The sequence below is a fragment of the Delphinus delphis genome, chromosome 1 (genome assembly GCF_949987515.2).
Source record: "Delphinus delphis chromosome 1, mDelDel1.2, whole genome shotgun sequence".
NCBI lineage: Eukaryota > Metazoa > Chordata > Mammalia > Artiodactyla > Delphinidae > Delphinus > Delphinus delphis.
The window spans coordinates 134,519,405-134,544,836 of NC_082683.1; the positions used below are offsets into that span (position 1 = coordinate 134,519,405).

The following is a 25,432-nucleotide window of genomic DNA, read 5'->3' on the forward strand; positions in this document are numbered from 1 at the left end:
TGTTATCCAGGAGGGCAAAATTTCCCCCTTTACCCCTCTTGAGTTCTCTTTTTTCCCCCCCAGTATTTGCTTTTTTATTCTGATAAAATATACATATCATAAAATTAACCTTTTTAAAAACAATTTTATTTTATACTGGAGTATAGTTGATTTAACCCCTCTTGAATTCTTGACAGGAGGTAGATTAACAGGAGAAAAAAGAATCTTTGATTCGTGTGCATGGAGGTCTCATAGAAACAAGACCTAAGAAGTGGCCAAAGTAGGCAGCTTTTATATGTTTTAGACCAACAATAAATTAGAGAGGAATTGACAGGACAAAGAAGCTTAGGTTTGGGTGCTTAATTAGTAAGGAACTTAAGCAAAGTTTGGGCTTGGTTAGTAAATTAGCAAAGAAGTGGCAGGTGTTTCCTTATACAGGTCTCTGGGCCCTGAACTCCCCATCTCTGGTGATAAGGGTGTCTTTCTACCTTCCATTACAGGAAGGGCACCTTTTATGTGGGAGATTTATTTCCTGTTTTCAGGGAGACAGAGAGGAGGGTCACAGTCTCCCCCTTGCAACCGCTGTTTCTTCAAAATAGTCAGTATGCCACTGAGGCATATTTTGGGGCAGCCCGCCCTGGGCCCCATCACTGCCAATAGCACATCCTCCACATTGCTGCCTGAGTTCTTACTAAAAGACAAATATCAAGTCAGACAGATATAAGTCACCCTCTGTTTAAAAGCCTCTATCAGCTCCTTGTTTTGTGTGTTAAGTTCCAAACTCCTTAGAATTGCCCCTAAGGACCCTTGACCTTTTGTCCTTGCCCTTCCATTTACCCTGTGCTCCAGCCTTTCCTTCTCTTCCTTTAAGATTTAACCTAGATTTTACCTACTTCTCGAAACCTTTCCTAATTGCCCCTAAGCTCTATTGGGCATCAGGCCTGTATTCCCTTCATGTACATACATCTAAATTACTGTTCCGTAATACTCCTATAATTATGTTTTTATATCTTTCTCTTAGTTTTTCATTCCTTGAGGGCTCAGACTGTTTAATCATCTTTGTATCCCAGGGCGTGGCATGTAGTAGATGTCAATAAAATGTTTGAAATAATGGATCTGTCACCAAGGTCTGTACATGTTCATGTTTTCAGAGTGCTCTTCATCTGGTTCTGTTTTGATGCCTGGCAAACTTCTATGTCTTCTTTGAACTCTGGCTCTAATGTCACCTCCATGAGGACTTATGCAACTTCTCTAAGTGGTTGGTTGTGCCTTCTCTTGACACCGTGTGTGCGTAAGTGTGTGAGAACAGTTAATGGGGTAGACCTCTGTATTATTTACAATACATCTAACATCATTGTAGAAAGAGGTGCTTAAAATACGTGGATTTTCAGATAATTGACACGTACCTTTTAAGTGTCAAAACTTAAAAAAATTGTTTTTCAAGGCAAATTAAAATTTTTGTCCTTGCCTTCTATGTTTAAAGTACCGTAGCGTTTTACAAGATGTGCCAGGGTCATTAAAGCATGAACTTCAGGGGAGTTCCATGGTAGTCTAGTGGTTAGGATTCCAGGCTTTCACTGCTTGGCCCAGGTTCAATCCCTGGTAGGGGAACTAAGATCCTGCAAGCCACGTGGCACGGCCCAAAAAACCGAAAACCGAAAAACAAAAAAAACAGCATGAATTCAGCAGGTCTGCTTTTTTTTTTTTCTTTTTTCTTTTTGTCTGCGTCGGGTCTTAGTTGCAGCAGGGGGGCTCTTTCATTGCTGTGCTCGGGCTTATCTCTAGTTGTGGCCCACGGGCTCCAGAGCGCATGGGCTCTCTAGTTCTGGAGGCATGGGTTTAGTTGCTGTGCAGCATGTGGGATCTTAGTTCCCCACCCATGGATCGAACCCATCTCCCCTGCATTGGGGGGGCAGATTCTTAACCACTGGACCACCAAGGAAGTCCCTGCAGGTCTGCTTTGATACAATAATGTGTTGGGGGACTTATAAGAAACATAAGCCCTTTAACCCTACGTGAAAAGACCTATGGTTGCTTTCTCTTTTTTAAAGTTGATTCCTACTTTTAAAGTTTTCTTTCTTTACGGTTGTCTATAATTATGCTTCTGGTTGTCACTACTTTTTTCTGTGTGAATTGGGTACAGGATTACCTACCTCACAGGGTTATTGTTAAGTTTAAAGGAGGTAATGTATACAAAGATCTTATCAGAAATTGTAGCCAGTGGTAAGTACCCATTAAAAGGAACTTACCAGCAATTCTAATAATGTTTGTTCTAATTATTTGAATTGTTTCAGGAGAAAAATCTCTCAAGTTTGAGAGATTTTCCAGGGAAGTAAAAGTCATGGCATTTGTTAGCAAACTGTTTTTCAAAGTCTGTTAGACAGCCTGAGTTTATAATTGGGTCCAGAATGGCAGATGCTGATGAAAAGTCTTAAGCTCTAGAGCGGATCATTTTTATGTACATCCATACAACTTAAACCCCAAACTGGGGTCTATGTTTATCTTTTAGTGTTAACAGGTAAAGTTAGAAATGAACATGAGTTCCAACTCTCATACTATCCTCTTGATGATTGTCGCATGAACATGTGAAGGGAAGTTGTTTTATTTCCTTACTGTGTATGAAAATGCTTGATAACTATTCATTCATTCATGTATTAAGTACAGACTGTTCCAGGCAAAGTTCTAGATAGTTGGATAAAATGGTGAACAAGTCAAAATTCTGCTTTTCATGGGGATTAGTCTTGTGGGGTAGACAATTAAAACGATAATGTATTGGGAAATAAGTGCACTGAAGAAAAATAAAGCAGGGTAAGGGATAAGACTAACAGGGTGTGAGAGTGTTTATTTTACTTGGGGTAGATAGGGGAGTCCCTGGGGAGGGGACATTTGAGAACTTGAATGAAGTGAGGGGGAAATCCTTGAGGGAGTGTGTCGAATTGTAGTCGGAAGTGGAGGGTCGGGAGGTGAATGGCAGATCATGGAGGAGTTACTAGACAATGGTGAGGGCTTGGAACAGAATTCAGTGCCTGAAGGATTTTGAGCCAGGGGAATGACCTGCTCAGATTTACCTTTTAAAAGGGTACTCTGGGGCTGCCCTGGCGGCGCAGTGGTTGAGAGTCCGCCTGCCGATGCAGGGGACGCGGGTTCGTGCCCCGATCTGGGGGGATCCCACATGCCGCGGAGCGGCTGGGCCCGTGAGCCATGGCCGCTGAGCCTGCGCGTACGGAGCCCGTGCTCCGCAACGGGAGAGACCACAACAGTGAGAGGCCTGCGTACCGCAAAAAAAAAAAAAAAAAAAGGGTACTCTGGGCCCTGTGTGACCAGAAGGGAGAAGATGAGGAGAGACCAGTTAGGCTACTACAGTGAGAGGTGGCGGTGGCTTAGACTGTGATGGATGTGGTGATGGATGTGGTGAAAAGTTTAGAATGTGATATATATTTTGAAGACAGAGTAAAATGGACTTGCTGTTGGATTGATTAAGGGAAAGTAAAGAATCAAGGATAACTTTGGGTTTTTTGTTTTTAATCTGGGCAAAGACTGACTGGTAGTTCCATTAACGGAATTAGGAAAGACAGAAGAATGGAATTGGAGGGAACATCAGTAGTTCAGTTTTGGTCATGTTAAAGTTTGAGATGCCTGTAAGACATCTACCTACCTAAAGGTGTCTGGTGGGCCTTTGGATAGGAGTCTGGAGCTCAGGGAGGTCTGGACCTGCTGAGGAAAGGAGGGCATCACAGTAAGTGAACTGGTGGTGATCAGAGCGTTAGACGCTAGAAATGAAAATTATGGACATGGTGCAGTTGTTGGTGACAGTAAGTTCTAGGGGAAGATGTGACTGGGACATAAGAACAGCTTTTTGGACAAAGGAAGAAGTCAAGGAGCTTGGAGGCCAGGAGCTTGGATCTAGTACATAAATGTTGAAGTGAAAGAAGTGTGGAAGAATTGGTGGAAGGGAGAAAGGGGGAGTGAGTGAGGTGTTCACATCCTCAGTAAAGGAGGGGAGTGATCAGGAAGACAGAACATACAACAAAGAGAAGTATCAGGTGTAATAATCTGGCTGAGGTATTTAAGGAAGGGAACGAGGAACGGCGACCTGGAAGTAAGAGGAAACAAGGAGGATAACTTCCCCTCCTGTGTTAATAGGAGGGCAAGAAAAAACTATGGTATACCTCACATATAAGGGCAGCGATCCATGTCAGCACCTAGAAACCACTTAGAATTAATTACAGTTTGAATTTTTGACTTTGCAACAGCTAAAATAGTCTGGCTAGCTAGTGTCTAGATTGGTAAGGGGGTGGATTCACAGTCCTGAATGAGTGGTCAGAACGTTCAGCTCTCCTTCATCTCACCTGGATGATTGCAGGAGTCTGCTAGGAGGATGACTGCCAGGGTGTCCCTTTTTTACGCTCTTGCCCTCCTTGTGGTCTGCTCTCCACACAGAGGCCAAAGCGATCCATTTGTGTAGAGAAGGAACAGTTGAACTGAGCATTACTGTAATGTCCCTCCATTTTCTGCCACAACAGCCATGTACTGTTACTGACATGCATGGCAGGAGGAGCCCAATTCAGACATCATCTCGTAATCTTATGATTTACATGATATGAGGATTTGGTTAAAATTGAGGTGAGGCGTAAGTAATAGTTATCCTTCCTAACATCTGTATGTGTGACAATAACAAAATTTGTTAATGCTTTCTTGGAAGCCACGTGGTGTTTGAGCTGCATTTGAGAAAGTGTGTAATTATGGAACTTTATTTACCCTCATCTAGCACATATTAAGAGCAAACACAAGTAGAATTTGAGGGATGATATGACTTTGTGTCATTTAGCGTACAGGGCATAGATATGTAGGGATCAGATCCACTTAATTTTTTAAGCTAGGTTGTTAATAGAATATTGGCACTCTAGTGTGTATTATCTTTGTGTGTGTGTGTGTGTGCAGTAGTATTTTAAACTTTCTAGATGAAGAAACAGATTGAGAGGTTGGAGGATTTACCTGAGGATGCAATATGATGGAGCAGAGATGTTAACTTACCTCTCGGTGTTGTGATACCAAATCTTGTGCTTTCGCCACTGTGTTATGGTTCTCTCTTCCTGCTAATGGAGGAAATTGAGGCCAAATACCATAGACTATGACATAAAGCTTTTTATGAAGAGTTAGTGTTTTCTTCTTTGGCTCACTTCTAAAATGTCAATGGATCTATGGCAGTGTAATTGCGCAAACTCAGTACCTGTGCTTTAGCTTTTTTTTTTTTTTTTTTGAGGTACGCGGGCCTCTCACTGTTGTGGCCTCTCCCGTTGTGGAGCGCGGGCTCAGTGGCCATGGCTCATGGGCCCAGCGGCTCCATGGCATGTGGGATCTTCCCGGACCGGGGCATGAACCCGTGTCCCCTGCATCGGCAGGTGGACTCTCAACCACTGAGCCACCAGGGAAGCCCTTTTTTCACCTTCTAATCAGCAAGAGAGAACTGATTTCTCACTGAGTTGATACGGTCTCAGCCAAAAGCAAAGTAACATTTTAGTTAGCCTGTATTGCTTGCTTTATGTGATAAATGTATAATTGTTTATTTCAGTTACTGAAATATTCAAAGTAGGTTTTGCATACCCTTAGTCTAGGGGGCCCCCGCACCCCCAATTAAGAACGATTGTTGTAGGTCTTATTGTTGAGTAGAAAGTATAAAGCTGTTAACAGAGAAGATGATGCTCATTGGCATTCTGCCAGCATACATTTTCCTCTGAGTTTAGAGAACTTATTACTCAGAATAATTGGTTGTGGTATTAACTGGTACATCACTTTCTGTACTAATACATACCTATCATATTCCAGATACGCCCCACTAGATTTTGGGAATTCAAAGAGAAGATACCATTTAGTCCCTGTCTTTAAGAAGCTTATGCTGAGTGTAAGAGGCAGATAGTATTGCTCACTGAGTATCTTAGTGTGACAGGATGTACTGGGTGCAACTGGACCACAGAGGACGGTGAGGTGAGAGATGGTGGTCAAAGAAACCTTAGCAGATGAGGTGAGTCAGGGCCATCTGGTGATTACAGTGTAGGCTGTGGAATCCAGTAGTTCTGGTTCTGAATCCCTGTTCTGCAGTTGGAGAATTATATGATTTGGAGCAAATTAAATCACCTCCCTAACCTATATTTTTCTCACTTGTAAAATGAGCTAATGCCTACCTCTGAAATTGTAAAGGTTGAATAAGAAAATTTAAAGGATTTAGCAGCACAGTGCCTGCTCATTAAGTCAAAACTGTTGTTGTTACTGCTGCTGCTGGGACTGTTACTTTGAATGGTGAGTAAGATTAGCTAGAAAGGGCAGAGGAGAAACAGCTTTCTAGAGACAGGAAAGAGTGTATGGGAAGACATGGTGACCAAAGACAATATTGGGGGAATAAAGTAGTAGTACCTACTTTAAAGATTATGTAGAGATTAAAATAATCATACACGTAAAGCACATAAGCGCTCAGAAGTAGAGTCCCTATTTTTAATTCCACACTATTAACTCCTGTATAACTCCTTTTTGAAACATCTTTGCTCTTTTTGCATCTTTTATTTTTCTGTTTTTGTCCCTGATGTCTACTTCTTTTTGTCTTACTTGAGGGCGTCCCTTAGAGTTTAGTTGTCAGTTCTCACTTCTCTAATCTTTTCTGTTGGAGAATTAGATGTTCTTCTGGCTTCCTCTGTCACTGTTACACAAATGATTTTAAAATTTACCAGTTGCCCTGACCTCTTTCCTAGGTTCCTCTTTTTAACTGGATCTTATTGGTCTCCTAAAATTTCTACTTGATATATTCATTTACTCTTCCATAATTCTGTTTCATTTGATTTCGGAAAAAAATAGAGGAAACTGATCTAGATTTGTCAGATTTTTACTTTGCCAAGCAGTGATATTTAAGAAAACAATCAAGCTCACTGTGTACTCTCATTGCATACAGAAGAGGACATTTAAACATAACCATTTAAAAAGACCATAATCTTAGAATTTTAAAAGTAATGTAGTGAGTACTTCATTATGTTTTGCTTTCAGACTGCTGAAAACTTCTACATAGTAAAACACTGCTTTGGAGTAAACCTTGTACTGTCCCGATATTGATCTGCCTAAAATTTGATTTTGATCATATTTTTCAGGGCTTTAAAATGTCTCACTACTGCCTAACTGAAAAAAAGTCCTAATTTTTAGGCCTTTACAGTTTGACCCCAGTTCTTTTTTTCAAGTCTTTTTCCCTCACCACTTTTCTGTTACCAACTTAAAAAAAAAAAAAAAATCCAAATAGTGGGTGGTGTTTGTAGTTTGGATCTGACCAAGATTCAAATCTGACCCTGCCATTAGCTTTGTGGACTTGGGCAAGTTACTGTAATGAGAAGAAGCAAACAGCCCTTGGTGTCCTGGAGCTGCCCTGGTGCAGTCAGCTAGGCCGTGGTGTTGCTGTGACTTAGCCTGGAACTTGAGAGCTAGGCCTTCTGGGTGTTCTGTTGAACACAAACGGTTTCACTGAACATCAGCATCACACAAAGCCATTCTTTGAATATGATGGGTCAAGACAAGCATTATAACATCTCCATGTTATAATCATGTCTTAACACAGGTAAAGACATGCATGTTGCCCAAGTCACAAAATATCCAACATTCCCCTCTCCAGGCTACTGGGAATGATTGTTGATGCTTTACCAATTACAGCTTTAACCTCCCTCTGGTCTGCCTCCCTACAGAGATTTGTTGGTATACCCAATCATCACATTGTCCTCGCTTTCGGCCAGCCCTCAAGCCAGAGTGAACCCCTGCTTCTTTGGGCTCTCCCCCAAAATCACGTAGTCAAATCCAAATCCTAAATAAGTCCTTTCTAATATTCTCTTACCAAGATGCCCCGCAGTTTCCCATGATGTGCTTGTTCAAACTCAGCTTGTTCAGCCATTGGTATGCTCCTGGTGTGTGGGTGGAAGGCATTGGCAGTAACTACCTGGAACCTTATTTTTCCTCATATAGGAACAAGGAGTAATAACAAGTTTTCTGCAGAGTTTTGAAGATTAGATGAGAAAACTTAAAGCACCTAGCAGAGTCCTGGTAGGTAGTAATTACTCGACGAAAGCTTGTTTCTTGTCCTCTAGTGAAGTAGTCTGATCAGTCATGGTCCCCTGAACAGGGCTTACAAGGACCTTGTTTTCATCCTTTCTCACCCATGAAGTGCTCCATTCTCGTCCTTCAAGACTCAGGTCACATACCTTCTGTTCTGTGAAACCTTTGCACCTCTTAATGATCTCTTCTGTCTCTGCACTTCAGGTATGTATTGTTTTTACCATTGACTTGACTATTGATTGTGCTCTACCTTGTGGCATCTTTGTACTTAACTTTTATTTAATTCTTAATTTTTCATGTACTTACGCCTTGTTTGTTCAACTAAATTTTCTTTAAGAATGGGGGCTGTGTTTTGAAACCAGCCAATTACTTTATAAAGACCAATTTCTTCGTATTTGTTATAGTATCTGGTACTCGGAAAATGCTTAAATGGGATTAAAGTAAAACAAAAGGAAGAGAATATATCATTTGTTGCCTCCCCTAAAAATATGGTGATATTGTGAAATTTGCCTAAGCCGGATACTTAAAGCTTTTTATATCTTCTTTCCTAGACAACACGATGTTGGGCGAAGAGAAGATGTCTGTAAGAAAACGGCTGTCGAAGTCCAGTAAACATGCTGAGGAAAAGGAAGAAGGCCAGAGAGACTGTACAGAGGAGTGCCAAGAGACACCTAGTAACGGTGAGGCTTTTGCTGTTTCTGAGGTGAATTAACGAAATAGGCAACAAATTCAGTGTTCTAGAGCGAGGATTGCCATCTCTTTAGCTCTCTTGTAAATGGATATGCTGGTAGGCACTGTAAAGTGCAGGGGAGAAAAATAAATTGATTAAAAGAATAGAAGGGAACAAATTGGTGAAGTTGCCAGTCACAGCTGCTTTAGATACTGCTGGTGACACTGGTGTGTAAATTGCTGCACCTCTCATAGAGGTGAGCTTTACTGATGTAAGTGGAGTTTGCAATGTATGCTTTAATTTAGTTTTATATATCTGGTAATGAAGAAACTAGAAAGTAAGCCCTTTTAAATTAACTCATTGAACATTTTTGGGGTATCTACTATGTTTTAGACATCATTCATTCATTTATTCATTCCTTCAACTACCTAACCTGTCAATAATTATTGGTGTCCTGCTAGGTGTTGGGGCTACAGCAGTGATTGATACAGATGTGTTTGCCCTCATGGAGCTCCAAGTTAAGTGAATGAGAACCCCTCTCCTGCCGTTAGCATAATTAGATTATTATAAATAAGTGCTACTAATTACTCTTTTAATAGGTGTAATGAGCATAATGAGAGTAATTAGCAGGGTACCTAACTTAGTTAGTTCAATACTACGTTATAAATCTTGGGGGAGTTTTGTTAGTTCTCATGTCCAAGTTTGCTTAACATGAATACAAAGAAGACTATGACACAGTACTTGTTAAGGTCAAGGTTTGTGCTTAAGATTGATAGACCTGTAAACACAACTTCAACTGATGTCATCTATTGAATCAGGCTATTTATTTTTGTGGTGACATTTGTATAGGTTTGATTTCAATGAGCATTTGAAATTTGAGGCTTGTTTGGTTAACAAATAGGTGTGGAACTTTCTGAGACAGGTTGTCTTTGGCATCCTGAGACTTCTTTCATAAAGAAAAGCTTTTGCTTTTCCTACTTAAATTTAATTGTAAATTAAATACAGCAGCTGGATCCAGGAATATAAATGTTGCTGCTTAAGTTTGCATAATGTAGTTTATTGATTGTTGGACTCTTAATTAGCTATTTATGAAATATTTATATTGTCATATGGACTAGTTTCAGTGTGATATAAAATGTGAAATTTGTGCAAAAGGGTAAGCCAACATTGGGTAGAAACTTTCCCCTTCCTTGATTTAGGGACTGGGTGCTAATTCACATTGTCTTTTTATTGAAACTTTCGGTTACCAGTATGATTTTCTCACTATGTCCCATTTTTTAAAGAAAAGCTTTTAGACTATTCTAATTTCTACATGTTTTCAGTACTCCTTATAGCCTCAGTTTATTAAGTTTTAATCATTCCAGGTTTTAATGCAGATAATAAAAATTGAATTGTTTAGCCTAAAACAAGAAGTCTGACCTCCTCCTTGGTTTAATGTAACTAACACTGATCTGAAAATTGCATGTGTTTCTCCACTTACTTTAACATTGGTTCACTTTGGGGGAGTAAGCAGATGGGTAAAATGTGACCTTTGAGTAGTGAGGGCTTAAAGGACACCACGCCATGCCAGTCATCGTGGCCTACCAGCCAGGCCCAGGGGCATCTGCACCACCTGGGGGCCTGTGAAATGCCCCACCTCACACTTAATTGAATAAAAATTTCATTTTAATAAGTTCTCGGGGGATTCATATGCAGGTTAAAGTTTGAGACACAGCTCTTAGAGTGACAGTTCGCATTTGGGATGTGTATTAGTCAGAGTTCTCCAGAGAAGCAGAACCAATAGGATATATATATATAGATATATAAAAAGATTTGTTATGAAGGGTTGGCTCAGATGGAGGCCGAGAAGTCCCACAGTTTTACTGTTTCTCTGCTGGAGGCCCACGTACTTCTGAGTACCTTGGCTTTCAGCTCTTGGCTACTGTGAATACTGCTGCTGCTATGAACACAGGTATTCAAATATCTCTTCAAGACTCTGCCTTCCATTCTTCTGGATCTATATGCAGAAGTAGGATTGCTGGATTCTGTGGTAGTTCTATTTTTAATTTTTTGAGGAACTGACATAATGTTTTTGATTGCGGCTGCACCATTTTACAGTTTCACCAGTGGCACACAAGGGTTCCAATTTAACCACATCCTCACCAGTGCTTGTTATTTTCTGTTTTTGTTGTTGGTGGTTGGTTTGTCTTTTTTTTTTTGGTATGTGGGCCTCTCACCATTGTGGCCTCTCCCGTTGTGGAACACAGGCTCTGGACACGCAGGCTCAGCGGTCATGGCTCACGGGCCCAGCCACTCTGCGGCATGTGGGATCTTCCAGGACCGGGACACGAACCTGTGTCCCCTGCATCGGCAGGCAGACGCTCAACCACTGCGCCACCAGGGAAGCCCCTGGTTTGTCTTTTTAATAGTAGCCATCCTAATGGGTGTAGGGTGATACCTCACTGTGGTTTTGATTTGCGTTTCCCTAATGATTAGTGGTGTTGAGCACTTTTTCACATACCTGTTGGCCATTTGTATATCTTCCTTGGAGAAATATCTATTCATATCCTTCGGCCATTTTGTTTTGTTGGGTTATATGCTTTTTTGTTGTTGAGTTGTAGGAGTTTTATAATATTATAATATTCTGAATATTAACCCTTCATCAGATATGATTTGCAGATATTTTCTGCTGTTCCATAGGTTTTTTCACTTTGTTGACTGTGTTCTTTGCACAGAAGTTTTTAAGTTTGATATGATTCCATTTGTCTATTTTTGTGTTTATTGCCTGTGCTTCTGGTATCATATCCAGGAATCTTTGCTAAGCGCAGTGTCATGAAGGTTTTGTCCTATGTTTTCTTCTAGTTTTAGAGTTTTGGGTCTTACATTTAGGTCAATAATCCATTTCGAGTTATTTTTTATATTGTATAAGTTAAGGGTTCAACTTCTTTCTTGGGCATGTGGATATCCACATCAGTTTCGGGAGTATTGCCATATGTGGTAGGCTGGAAAATGCCCCCTCTCCCAAAAGGTCCTAAAACCTGGAACCTGTGAATGCTGCTTTATCTGGCAGGAAAAGGGGGCAGAGGGGTCTTTGATATAATTAAGTTGGGAATCTTGAGATTATCTTGAATAGCCACCTGGGCCCTGAATGCAGTCCTGTATATTATAAGTGGGAGGCAGAGGGAGATTTGATGACACACAGAGGAGAAGGTGATTTGAAGATGGAGCAGAGAGAGATTTGTAGATGCTGGCTTTGAAGATTGGAGTGCAATGGCCAAAAGCCAAGGAATGCTGCTAGCTACCACAAGCTGCAGAGCCAGGACTGGATTCTAGAGCCTCCAAAGGGAGTGGGGCCCTGCCGTGACACCTTGATTTCAGCTTGGCCTCCAGAACTGAGAGAGAATTTCGGTTGTTTTAATCCACCAAGTTCGTGGTAATTTGTTACAGCAGGTGCAAGAAACTAATACACTATCTTAACAATATTAAGTCTTTCAACCCATGAACATGGGATGTCTTTCTATTTACAGACATACCTCGGAGATATTGTGGGTTCGGTTCGAGACCACCGCAATAAGATGAGTATCACGGTAAAGTGAGTCCACATGAATTTTTTGGTCTCCCAGTGCATATAAAAATTATGTTTATGCTACTACTGTAAACTATTAAGTGTGCATTATGTCTAAAAAAGACAGTGTACATACCTTAATTAAAAAATACTTTATTGTTAAAAGAGTGCTGACCATCATCTGAGTCTTCCTCAAGTTGTAATCTTTTTGCAATAGTAACATCAGAGATCACTGATCACAGATCACCATAACAAATATATTAATGAAAAGTTTGAACTACTGTGAGAATTACCAAAATATGACAGAGACATGAAGTGAGCAGATGCTGTTTGAAAAATGGTGTCGATAGCCTTGCTCAGTGCACGGTTGCTACAAACCTTCAATTTGTAAAAACAAAAACCAAAAAATCCTGCAATATCTTCAAAGTGCAATAAAACGAGGTATGCCTGTATTTAGGTCTTTGATTTCTTTCAACAATGTTTTATAGTTTTAAGTTGATAAGTTTTACACTTTTTTTGTTAAATTTATTTCTAAATATTTTGTTCCTTTTGCTGCTGTCGTAAGTGGAATTTTCTTAATTTCATTTTCCAATCATTTGTTGCTAATGTGTAGAAATGTAGCTGGTTTTTGTATATTGATATTGTATCCTGCAACCTTGCTGAGCTCATTTATTAGCTCTAAGAGTTTTGTGTGTGTGTGTTTTGTAGTATTTTCTATATACAAAATCATGCCATCTGCACATAAGAATTCGTTTTATTTCTTCATTTTCAATCAACATGCCTTTTATTTCATTGTCTTGCCTCATTGCCCTTGCTAGAATTTCCAGTAAAATGTTGAACAGAATTGGCAAGAGTGGACATTAGGCATTCTTGTGTTGTTTCTGATCTTAGGGAGAAAATTTTCAGTTTTTCTGTTAATTATGTTAGCTGTGGATTTTTGTAGGTGCCCTTTATCAGGTTGGGGACATTCTCTACCTTTCTCTTAATTTACAGGTAATGCCTATTCTTGACTACCATTTATTTTGCTGCATTGTTCATTTGATAGCTAATTAATGAGTAAATATGATAATGACCGCTAACAGTTTATCATGTGCCAGGCACTGTTTTAAGTGTTTAACAAATATTAACTTGGTTAATATACTTCTAATTCTATTCAATTTCAGTGTTCTTTGAGATATGTACATAAGTATTTGAACAGAGAGAACAACCTGCCTTTTGTAAAGATTGAGAGTCCCTTGGCAAAAATATATGAAAAAAAGTTAATATCATTGTTATTCTGTAATTTAGCCCCTTCATCCAATTTATGCATCTAATCATAAAACTGGCCAGTCCACATAGAGCTTTGATCAACTGAGTAGGTTGAGAACACATTTTTTTTCCCCTTAGAATAAAAGCAAAACATATTTGTTTTAGAAAGTGCAGATAAGCAAACGTTCAAGTGTTTATGATTTTTCCTTGGCTACATTCCAAGAAATTGTTTTTAGGTCATAAGATTTATTGGGTGGGTATTGCCAAATTGCTCTCTGGAAATATTGCACTCCCAGTAGCCATATGAGAGTGCCTGTTTCTTCAACCTTCTTCAGTCATGGATGATGTGACCTTTTGAATAAACTCTATGGCATTTTGAGAGATGACAGATTCCACTTTGCTTGAAAAAGGTTTTGTACAATGAGACATAGTTAAAAGCAGCAGTAAAGTTATTGAATATTAATTAGTACCTTTTGTACTTTTTAAGGTCAAAAGAATGAGTTTGGATATCTTGGTTCATTTTAGGAAGATTAGTTAAAAGAAATGGGAGTTACTAGCTGATAATTTGATAACTTAAAAATTTTTTTTAATTAATTAATTTTATTTTATTTATTTTATTTTTGGCTGTGTTGGGTCCTTGTTGCTGCACGCAGGCTTTCTCTAGTTGTGGCGAGCGGGAGCTACTCTTCCTTGCAGTGCACATGCTTCTCATTGCAGTGGCTTCTCTTGTTGCGGTGCATGGGATCTAGGTGCGTGGGCTTCAGTAGTTGTGGCTCGTGAGCTTGAGTAGTTGTGGCACATGGGCTCTAGAGCTCAGGCTCAGTAGTTGTGGCGCACGGGCTTAGTTGCTCTGCGGCATGTGAGATCTTCCTGGACCAGGGATCGAACCCATGTCGCCTGCATTGGCAGGTGGATTCTTAACCACTGCGCCACCAGGGAAGCCCTGGGTTTTTTAAGATTCAAATATTTGATCCATCTGAAATTTATTTTGAATAATAAGTGAGCTAGGGATCTAATTTGACAGGTTTTCAAAATGGCCAGCCAGTTGTTTCAACATTATCTATTAAATCTCATTTTCTGTATGATATTTATATACTGACCCTCATTTCTAGTTCAGGTTCCTTTCTCTGTAGCAGTGTAGACATATGATTAGTAGACAATTTTGAAAGGTTTTTGAGGTCGACGGAGCAATAGAGGATTTAGATGTATTATACCTTTTTAAAAAAAATTTATTTTTGACGGTGTCAGGTCTTCGTTGCTGTGCACGGGCTTCCTCTAGTTGCGGCGAGCGGGGGCTACTCCTCGTTGCTGTGCACAGGCTTCACATTGCAGTGGCTTCTCTTGTTGCGGAGCATGAGCTCTAGGCGCGCGGGCTTCAGTAGCTGTGGCGCATGGGCATAGTTGCTCAGTGACACATGGGATCTTCCTGGACCAGGGATCGAACCTGTGTCCCCTGCATTGGCAGGCGGATTCTTTTTTTTTTTTTTTTTTTTTGCGGTACACGGGCCTCTCTCTGTTGCGGCCTCTCCCGTTGCGGAGCACAGGCTCCGGACGCGCAGGCTCAGCGGCCATGGCTCACGGGCCCAGCGGCTCCGCGGCATGTGGGATCTTCCCAGACCGGGGCACGAACCCATGTCCCCTGCATCGGCAGGCAGACTCTCAACCACTGCACCACCAGGGAAGCCCGGCAGGCGGATTCTTAACCACTGCACCCCTAGGGAAGTCCCTATAGATGGATTATACTTTTTTTTTTTTTGGTATCTCCCCTTTTGCTTCTAAGATTGATAAATGATTGGTTCTTTAAAGGACTACTCCTAAACCCAACCATCCTTAGACATAAAGATGGCTTTCACATGACTCTTTTAGATTACTTATATCTCTATGGAGAGCAAGGTGAAGCTGGGGTGAAGATCTTCTAAGGCATGGTCAATGAGAGTTTTTTAGAAAATTATCAGGATTTTAAAATGAGTTTGAACTTCTCTAGGCAGTAAAAACCTGCTAGTCAGTGCCTACACATTAGCTAATTCTGTACTTACCACAAGGAGACAAAGAAAATGCTAGTTAAAAGAAGTGAAACTAAAAGAAATGGAACTTGAAAAATGGTGATTCATCACTGCCTAGTAGGCCTTAGTCATCGTTAGGAATTTAGTCACTATAAGTAGGCCTTGATTTTTAAAATTTAATTAATTAATTAATTTTTAAATCTTTTATTGAATTACAGTTGATTTACAATGTTGTGTTTCTGGTGTACAGCAAAGTGGTTCAGTTATATATATGTATATTCTTTTTCATATTCTTTTCTATTATGATTTATTACAGGATATTGAATATAGTTCCCTTTGGTATACAGTAGGACCTTGTTTATCTTTTTTTTTTTTTTTCTTATTTTTAAAAAATTGTTGGCTGCACTGCACAGCTTGCAGAATCATAGTTCCCCAACCACTGATCGAACCTGGGCCTACACCAGTGAAAGCCCCGAGTCCTAACCACTGGACCTCCAGGGAATTCCCTATCTATTTTATATATAATTGTTTGTATCTGCTAATCCCAAACTCCTGATTTATCCCTCCCTAACCCCCTTTTCCCTTTGGTAACCAGAAGTTTGTTCTCTATGTCTGTGAGTCTGTTTCTGTTTTGTAAATAAGTTCATTTGTATCACATTTTAGATTCTACATATAAGCGATATATGATATCATCCCACACAGCTTGAGGGATCTCAGTTCCCTGACCAGGGATTGAACTGGGGGCCTGTCATTGAAAGCCTGGAATCCTAACCACTAGGCCACCAAGGGAACTCCTTGCAGCAAGTTTAATGAGGATGAGAATTTAGAAATTTGGAGGCCATAGTGACTCCAGAAAAGGAAGAGTTGCAGAAACATGTTGGGGATGAATTGCTAGTGAGACAGTGAAGATAGGAAGTACAAACCACTTTTCCAGGACATTTTATATTAAAAGGAAAAGACAGCATGAGTTGGGTCTTGAAAGATAAGAGGTTCATTGGAAAGGGCTGTTGTTTGTTTCCAAAGGACATTGTTTCCAAAATTTCAGTTATTTATAATTTTGCCATTATCTCTGTACCATATTTATTATTATGTAATTTAAAGAAAATTTCACTAAAAAGAAGCATCTTCATCCTAAGCAGTAAATTCTATGAAGTGATAGTTTGTTTCAGTTACATATTTGTTTCCAAAACGTTAAGTAAATATGTAATACTTCACAGATAAATTTTGAGTACCACTTATGACATCAATATCATAATTTCAGAAAATTTTTAAAGACTACTTTGGTGCTGAATGTAATGTGGACAAAATAAATGGCTCAGTGTGTTGAATGATTTGAACAGTTTCTCAAAGGACATATAAAGGATCAAGGCAATATAGTTTAAAGGGGTAGTCTTGAAAAAGAGATGGGCTACCCCTTCCTCTGACAAAGGAACAGTGGAGAAGAGGATTAAAGATAGTGAAAATTAAGGTAGAAGACATTTCAGTAGTTGGTCCCCAAAATGATCAACTGAAGTTTGCTTTGTAAGGCTGGGAGTTGAAGGTGGAAAATGTTTGGAACTACGCTTGGGAGGAATGTTATAGAAATTCATCAAGAGGCAGAGACAAAGATTTCATTTTTATTGCAGGCCTGGTTAACGCTAGACAGCAACAGTTTATAGTGGGCCCATTTTCTGTATTATATTTCTGCAGTGCATGGCAGTTTGAAATCAGAGAAAGCAGATAGCAGGCAATATCTGGGATTGGGATGTGGCTAGGTGGGTCCAAGAAATTAGTGGCGTTGATGAGGGAAGGATAGAAATAATGACAGAGGGTTAGTGACTGTAGGCTGGGTAAGAAAACTGGGAAAGCAAAAGAATAATTTCCATCAGAAGGAACCCCGTTTCCCTGTGCCTCTCTTTAGAGCAATAAAATCTTTCCTAGAAATTGCCCAACAGACTTCTCATGTCTCACTGGCCAGAACTAGATTACAAGTTATGCTGTCTTCCTTTTACCTCTTTACTCTTTTCTACCCTACTTAGAGTCCAGAGCATCAGCCTCCCCGGGCACAATCAAATGGCTTCCATGCCCTCTGGTTTCTGGTAGGGTTCGGTCATGGTTGGGGTGGGTGGCATTGATAGGAGGTCCAAGGGCAGAGAGTAAGGTGTGTGTTTATAACATAGGTTCCCTCTGGGCTGAGTAACCATCTCTCCTATCTAATAGTTCTCTCCAGGGAGTTCTCTTTGGGTTTCCTAAACCATTTCCCTCCTTTGCCCTTTCAGGATAGTAACAGCTTTCCTGTTGCTTGTTACTAGCCCTAGAATGCTACACCATCCTTTGTTGCTTTTCTTAAATTTGCCCACACATTTATAAAATAGTTCCTTTACACTCTTCTCAGTTAAACCTGAGTGGGCCATATCTGACTGGTGCTCGTGCCCATTCTTAAATCAGTCTCTGGCAAGGGGAATGAAACACATGCCCTTGTGGCGGAAGCAACCAGCGTTGTTCACCACAGTCAGGTGAGATTATAAAAAAATAACTGTGCATACCTGTCAGTTTTGTCAGCCAGACTCACAGTAAATTCAGCCATCTAGAACAGGAGTTGTCATACACAGCCACTTTCATTCATTTATGGCTGTATAGTGCTTTTGGACCATATGGCCCCCAAAGCCTGAAATACTTACTCTCTGGCCCATTACAGAAAAAAATTGCTGACCCCTGATTTAGAACTACACTGTTCAGTCTGGTCCGGTTGAGCACTTGAACTGTGACTAGTCTGAATTGAGATAACACCAAAGTTGTAAAATACATACCACATTTCAAAGACTCACTTTGCACCTGTTTTTAGTTTTTTCATGTGGTTCCCAGGAAATTTTAAATTACATAATGTGGTTCACATTATGTTTCTGTTGGGCAGCACTGATCTAGAAAGTAACTGGTAACCTAGAAGGTAAGGAGTTAAAAGCTGCCCTTAGGCAAAAGCCTATATTAAGTACAGTATTGTAAAGCAAAGAGAGCTTGGCACTTAGAGGCATTTGACTCAGGGTCAAGTCCCAGAAAACCCAAGTCCTTACAAGCCTTCATGCTGTTTCCATTGCCTGAAATAATCTTTCTAATACCTTGTGCACTGTGATTTTTCTTTATCAGTTGAGTCAGCTCAAATATTGACTTGCTCTGCAAAAGCTCTCTCCACCCTGATGATCCCACAGCCCTTCTGTGTATTGTAATTATCTATGTTTGCATACTTCTATTGCGATCCTAAAGGAGGGGTTTGGAATACATGCCTAGTACCCCGTATGTATTGGGTTCTCAGAGGGTTTTTATTTAGTGAGTGAGTATATAATTGAATGAATAAGTGCGTTACTAATTTAATAAGCTTGGTTATTTATCTTTTCCTTCTGGGTAACATTGGCAGTAAATTTGGCATAGTAGCGTAAGTATAGGATTGTTACAGGAATCAGATTTGGTGAAGAGCCGTGAAGAAGCAACCCTAGTAGAAAGGCACAACTTTCTGGAGCTGTTTAGTGTGGGCTCCGTTGCTCTCATTTCAGTCCTACTAAAGGTGTCACTATAATAGCACAGTGCAATAAATGATCTTTTATTTGACATAAAGATTATGTACAGTCTCTCTTTTTTTTTTTTAAGGTGGTAAAGCATGTAATAATTTTAGGAAGGTCTTTGTCAAAACTGGTTCAAATTAGATTTTTGATACTTCAAGGAGTAAATTTTTAAATACTCAATTCAATGTTGTAGACTTTACAAGGGTGAGGTAGTGTTCATGAAGATAAATGTCGCAAGCCTGACTTCTTAGAGATAAGAGGGTTAGGAAAAAACAAAATCTAGAGGAGCTTTCTTTAAGGATTTATCTTTGGGTCTACTGATAGGTATTATCAGTTAATGATCAGTTATCAATTAGTGATATTAATAGATCTAGGCAGGTATTTCAGAAATTGCATGACCCTCAGTCCTGGCTTATCCCTATTTCATGGTCAATGTTTTAGAAATTTAGAAACCTTGAGTTGACTTATGTGGTTGGGTGTCTGTACATAGTTCTTTATTTTTTAATTTTAATTTTATATATTTTAAACATTTATTTATTTATTTATTTATGGCTGTGTTGGGTCTTTGTTGCTGTGTGCGGGCTTTCTCTAGTTGCGGCCAGTGGGGGCTACTCTTCGTTGCGGTGCACGGGCTTCTCATTGCAGTGGCTTCTCTTGTTGTGGAGCATGGGCTCTAGGTGCACGGGCTTCAGTATTTGTGGCACGCGGGCTCAGTAGTTGTGGCGCAGGGGCTTAGTTGCTCTGCGGCTTGTGGGATCTTCCCAGACCAGGGATGGAACCCACGTCCCCTGCATTGGCAGGTGGATTCTTAACCATTGTGCCACCAGGGAAGTCCCTGTATATAGTTCTTTAAATCACTGGATGTTAGCTTTTAGAGTATTATTCTTTTGATTTTTATGACATTTAAGTTTGGGTGGGTAGCAAGAAAGTAATTTTGAATATTGTGTGAGGTTAGTTTTAAGGTGAAAGAAAATGAATTGAATTGGATTTTTAATATATTTTTCTTTGACTTTATATAACTTTACTGTCACTTGGAGCGGGGCCTTTGGAGATTCTAGTCTAAGTGAGAAAAAACTCTTTCCCTGCTTTCCAGACCCTGACTCCTCAAAGCCAGTTCGAATGGTGGTTAGGTTATTTATGGATAGACAGATTACTTTTGGGAATGATGCACAGGTAGTGAGAATTAATCTTTGGCGTCTTCTTCCCCATCCCCCTATGGTAATTAGTTGAAGGAAAGAAGTTTCTGTATTCATTTATTTATGAAGTAAATAGCTTATTTATGAATCCATGGTCTGATCATAGACGGTAGAGAACTAAATAAAAGTATTTTTACAGTTGATGGAAAAATCAAATGGATATTTGTTTTACCTTCATATTTCTTACCTAATAAGTTACCAATTTGGGAATATTTTCAAAATTTATCCTCTCCTGTCCATTCTCAGCGCTATTGTTTTGGCTTATGGCGACATCATTTCTTGTCAGGATTTATTGCATTTCTCTTATGTGGTCCTTTCTTCCTCTCCTGCCAGAGAGTGGGGTTTTCCAATATCAGATCAGTTACTATTCTGTTTAAAATTCTTAGTTTCCTCAAAGCCCTTGTTGTGATACGCACAGGCTCTCTGCGATATGACCTCTAGCCTCCTTCCCAGTCATAAACTTCACTATTATCAACAGTTGAAGATATTATTTCACTGTTTGCCGGCTTCTGTTGTTGGTGTTGATGAGTCAGACACTCAGCATAATGGCAATTCTCTTGAAGGTGATATTTTCTTCCTGGGAGCTTTTAAGAGTCCTTTTGTGTTTTGTTTTTAAATAAACCTCTGTGTTACACAGTTTCACTATGATGATTCTTTACCCTGCTTGGGATTCTTTGATCTTCCTTTGACGATTGGCTCTTTTTTTAACACTTCCAGGAAGTTCTCGGCCATTATTACTTCAAATTTTTCCTCTCCTTATAGAGCTTTCATTAGGTGCATTTTGGACCTTCTCCATGCCTTTTTTCCAAGTGGAATATTGTGAAACGATATAAAGAATCAAAATGTCCAATAGAGGATTAAATAAATTCTATTTCAGCCATAAAAATAGAACAGTAGACCAATGAAAATGATGTGGAAGAATATATAATGATATGCAAAGATACTAACAATATGTTAAATGAAAGCAGGTTACCAAACAGTATTCATAATGACTCTGTTTTTATAGTATGTATATTTATAATATTATATTTAATATTATTATTTAATTTTTGCCAAAGTAAAAGGACAAATAATATTTACCAAAATGTTAAAATTAGTTGCTTGAATATCATAGGATAATGAGCGATCTTATTAGATCGTTTTTTGGAGGCTTGGATTTTTAATTTTCTATAAATGGGAGGGGGGTTTTCATTTCTCTTGTGTATTTACCTAGGGGTGGAATTTCTGGGTTAAATGGTACCTCTGTGTTTACCTTTTGAGGAACTTCCAGACTTTTTCAAAAGCATTGTGTCATTTTACATTCTCACCAGCAATGTAGGAGGGTTTTAATTTCTCCATGTTCTGGTCAAAGCTTTTTTCTCCTCACTTAAAAAACTGTTTTGGGACTTCCCTGGTGGCGCAGTGGTTAAGAATCCTCCTGCCAATGCAGGGGACGTGGGTTCGATCCCTGGTCCAGGAAGATCCCACAACTTCTCAGTTGCTTCCAGGTCTCTGGAGCAACTGAGCCCGTGGGCCACAACTACTGAGACTGTGCTCTAGAGCCTATGAGCCACAACTACTGAGCCCATGTGCTGCAACTACTGAAGCCTGCGCACTCTAGGGCCCGTGTGCCGCAACTACTGAAGCCCGTGCGCCTACAGCCTGTGCTCCGCAGCAAGAGGAGCCACCGCAATGAGAAGCCCGTGCACCACAACGAAGGGTACCTCCTACTCACCACAACTGGAGAAAGCCCACACACAGCAACGAAGACCCAACACAAACAAAAAAATTTTTTAAATAGTAAATAATAAACTCTGTTTTATTTGTACCAAGCTTATAAACATCATTGTTACAAGTGTTTATTAACACTCTCTAATTGTATTACAGAAAAGCTATCACATCCAATCCCTGAAATAATGCTCTTCTCAAAATTTCCTGCTTGTACAACTCTTTTTCTAGCTTTATTGAGATAATTGACACATAACATTGTATTAGCTTCAGGTGTACAATGGCCAACACTTGTGTGTTTTGATTATAACCATCCTAGTGGGTATGAAATGATATTTCTTTGTGGTTTTGATTTGCATTTCCCTGATGGCCAGTGATATTGAGCATCTTTTCAGATGGTATTGACCATTTGTATATCTTTTTTGGAGACATGTCTTTTCAGATGCTTAAGTTGGACTATTCGTCTTTACCATTGAGTTGTAGGAGTTCTTTACATATTCTGGATGCAGGTTCCGGATCAGATTTGCAAGTGTTTTTCCCCGTTTTGCGTCTTTTTACTTCTTTGGAGCAGAAACTTTTTTTTTTTTTAATTTTTGACCAAGTCCGATTTATTTAGTTTTTCTATTGTTGCTTGTACATTTTACTACTCATAGTTGCAGGATCCATTCACAGAAACTAATTTCCTCTACTGTCAGAATTTCCTATACTGTCAGCATCCTATGATTAATATAGTTGTAAGTACTGTGTGTACATATAGTAGTTTTGTTTTTCTTCAACTTAGCATTTTTATGTATAAATTTCCTTCTATTTATATTGCCCATGCTTCATTTTTAAGAGTTGTGTCATGTTTTGTGGTTGTACCATAGTTTACATAGTCGTCATTTTTTGCTTGTTTTTCAACTTCACGATTTAAATAATGCTGATAGGTAACTATCTCCATCAACTTAAAAGTTATATTTTTTTCTTTCCTTAGGTCGGATTGATTTAAAACAGCTGATAGCAAAGAAGATACAGTTGACAGCAGAGGCAGAGGTAAGTAACTCCCTCTTCCAGAAACAAAAATGTAGAGTTTTAGGGTAAAGAGTTTTATTCAGTACAATTTTTAATGCTAAACTGTGTAAAGAGTTATTTACCTTTCTTAGCAGTCGACAGGAAACAGGAAAATAAGGTCTGCCATCTCGTCTTCCTACATAAGAACCAGATTGTTTTTTGTTTTTTTTCTGTACTATCATCCGTCACTCTCATTTTCTGGCTTTTACCAGTAAAACTCAATTTTAGCAAACATGATACAGTTGAATGCTTGTGTAAGTGCTTGTGTAGGTGCTTTATGAAAGTATCTGTCATGTTTCATAGTAAATAATAGGCCTTCAATAAACATTGAATCTGAATTTAGAAGTAGATGCCCTGTTATGGATGTAGAAGAAATAGAAATATCAACTCACAAACAACATCAAGACATTTCAGGGAATTCCTGGCGGTCCAGCAGTTAGGACTTGACGCTTTCACTGTGGTGGCCCGAGTCCAGTCCCTGGTTGGGAAACTAAGATCCTGGAAGCTGTACGGCACAGCCAAAAAATAACTAAATAACAGACGTTTCAAGCAGGGCAAACAGTTCTACAAAGTTAGAATTCAGCAGTGACCTCAGGAAATTCTGGAGGACAAAGAACACTTAAAAAAAAAACAGCAAAAAAAACTGGGACTTCCCTGGTGGCACAGTGGTTAGGAGTCCTCCTGCCAATCAATGCAGGGGACCCGGGTTCGCGCCCTCATCTGGAAGGTCCCACATGCCATGGAGCAACTAAGCCCATGCCCCTCAGCTACTGAGCCTGCGCTCTACAGCCCGCGAGCCACAACTACTGAGCCTGCACGCCTAGAGCCCGTGCTCTGCAGTGGGAGAGGCCACCACCGTGAGAGGCCCGCACGCTGCAGTGAGGAGTGACCCCCACTTGCCGCAACTAGAGAGAGCCCGCATGCAGTGACGAGGACCCAATGCAGCCAAAAATAAATTTAAAAAATAAATAATTTTATATAAAAACAATCTAATACTCTGTGTGCCAAATGTAAGTTGACTTCAAATCCAAGGCAGCCTCTCGTTTTCCCAATAAGATCACTTCCAAAATTTCTAAGGTTTTTAAGAGTCCTTTGAAATACAACATGTCTGTTATTCTTTTTAAGAATTTATTTCAGTGAATGGTTTCCTCCAAGCATGTGAATAACTTGTACTAACATAGGCTTAGTGGAAATGCTTGGGTTTTGGAGTCAGACAGACCCACCTCTATAACCTACCTTGTGAACTTAGGCAATTTGCTTATCAGTTTATTCATTCCCTGACACTGTTTTGAACACCTTCTACATGTCAGGCTCTGTTATTAGCCCTGGGATACATAACTAATCAAAATAAAGGGCCCTTTCTTCAGGAAGCTCACGTTCTAACACAGGAGATTAGTCAATAAATAATAAACCTGAAAAGCAAATGACTTATATGGTACAAAAATACATAAGTGCTCAGCAAAAGAAAAAAATTATTGGCCAACTTGAATATATAAACATCCAATGATGTGGATGAAATAGCCCTGTTTTTATTAATTTAGTTACGTATGCATGCATGCATTTATATAGAATACTGTAAATTTAGATATTTTTATCCTGTTTCATAAAACACTATATGCAAGATTGTTTGCATTCACTTTGATATTAGTGTCTTTGTAATTGTGAGAGCTAGTTTTTCAGTTATTTCCAGTCCTGGGGTATTTTCACTGTCATCTCGTTTGTTGGAGATCCAGCACTTTTTGAGTCCAGGGATGGTGCTCTCACTAGACATTTTACTACAAGTACCTATTTGCTTAACATTGTGATATCTCCCTGCTCCCCCCCCCCCAATTCCGGAGGTATATATGTGTTTTCTACAATATAAGCACTTTACATTGCTTTATAAAGTGGTATTCAAAAGGTATATTGACTATACTTGAAACTGAGAGTCTAGACTTCTAGTTAATAGTGTGTTACATTTTATTTTTCCTGATTCCATTAGGTTACCTGTGTAAGCCTTTAAAACTACAGTGATCAAGGCCATTTCTGGTGAATGCCTTTTCCAGTTAAAAATTTGTTATCCCATTATAAGAGATTGAAGACTTGATGATTTGGTCACTTGCACTTCTCTGAGGGCTAATTTATAATTTTGGCTAACAAAAGAAAACTCTTTAGTTTGTAGGCATATGTGCTATTTTTAAGGGCCCATTCTTGCAAATTTAGTCATTACAATGAAGAAATTTTGTTTTTATGGCTTACCAGAGTATTCCTGACCTTTATTCCTCTAGACGGGCTGGACACCTTCCATTCCTTTTCAGATTCCCCTTCTGTTCCTCTTCTGCTCCTTGTCCCCTTCCCAGAAAGAACACAAAGCCCTTATTGTGCTCTGCTTGTGAGGGAACGTTTTCACATTCGTGAAAGCGCAGTCCATCCCTGCTGTC

The 25,432-nt window shown here is 39.5% G+C and overlaps 1 protein-coding gene across 6 annotated transcripts in view; it reads left to right on the forward strand.

The window, feature by feature from the left end:
- The window catches only part of SOAT1 (sterol O-acyltransferase 1), a 57,297-nt gene that overhangs the window by 3,619 nt on the left and 28,246 nt on the right, over positions 1-25,432 (forward strand). Inside the window, exons 2-5 of one of the 6 annotated variants that reach the window (XM_060034736.1) lie at positions 7,969-8,046; positions 8,126-8,262; positions 8,610-8,738; positions 22,936-22,994. In XM_060034736.1, the coding sequence (XP_059890719.1) occupies positions 8,618-8,738; positions 22,936-22,994 (180 nt within the window). In that variant the 5' untranslated portion in view covers positions 7,969-8,046; positions 8,126-8,262; positions 8,610-8,617. Of the gene's footprint in view, positions 1-1,049; positions 1,271-7,968; positions 8,047-8,125; positions 8,263-8,609; positions 8,739-22,935; positions 22,995-25,432 lie in introns of those variants that run through there. The other 5 variants (XM_060034715.1, XM_060034745.1, XM_060034708.1 and 2 more) reach the window with 5 other exon arrangements.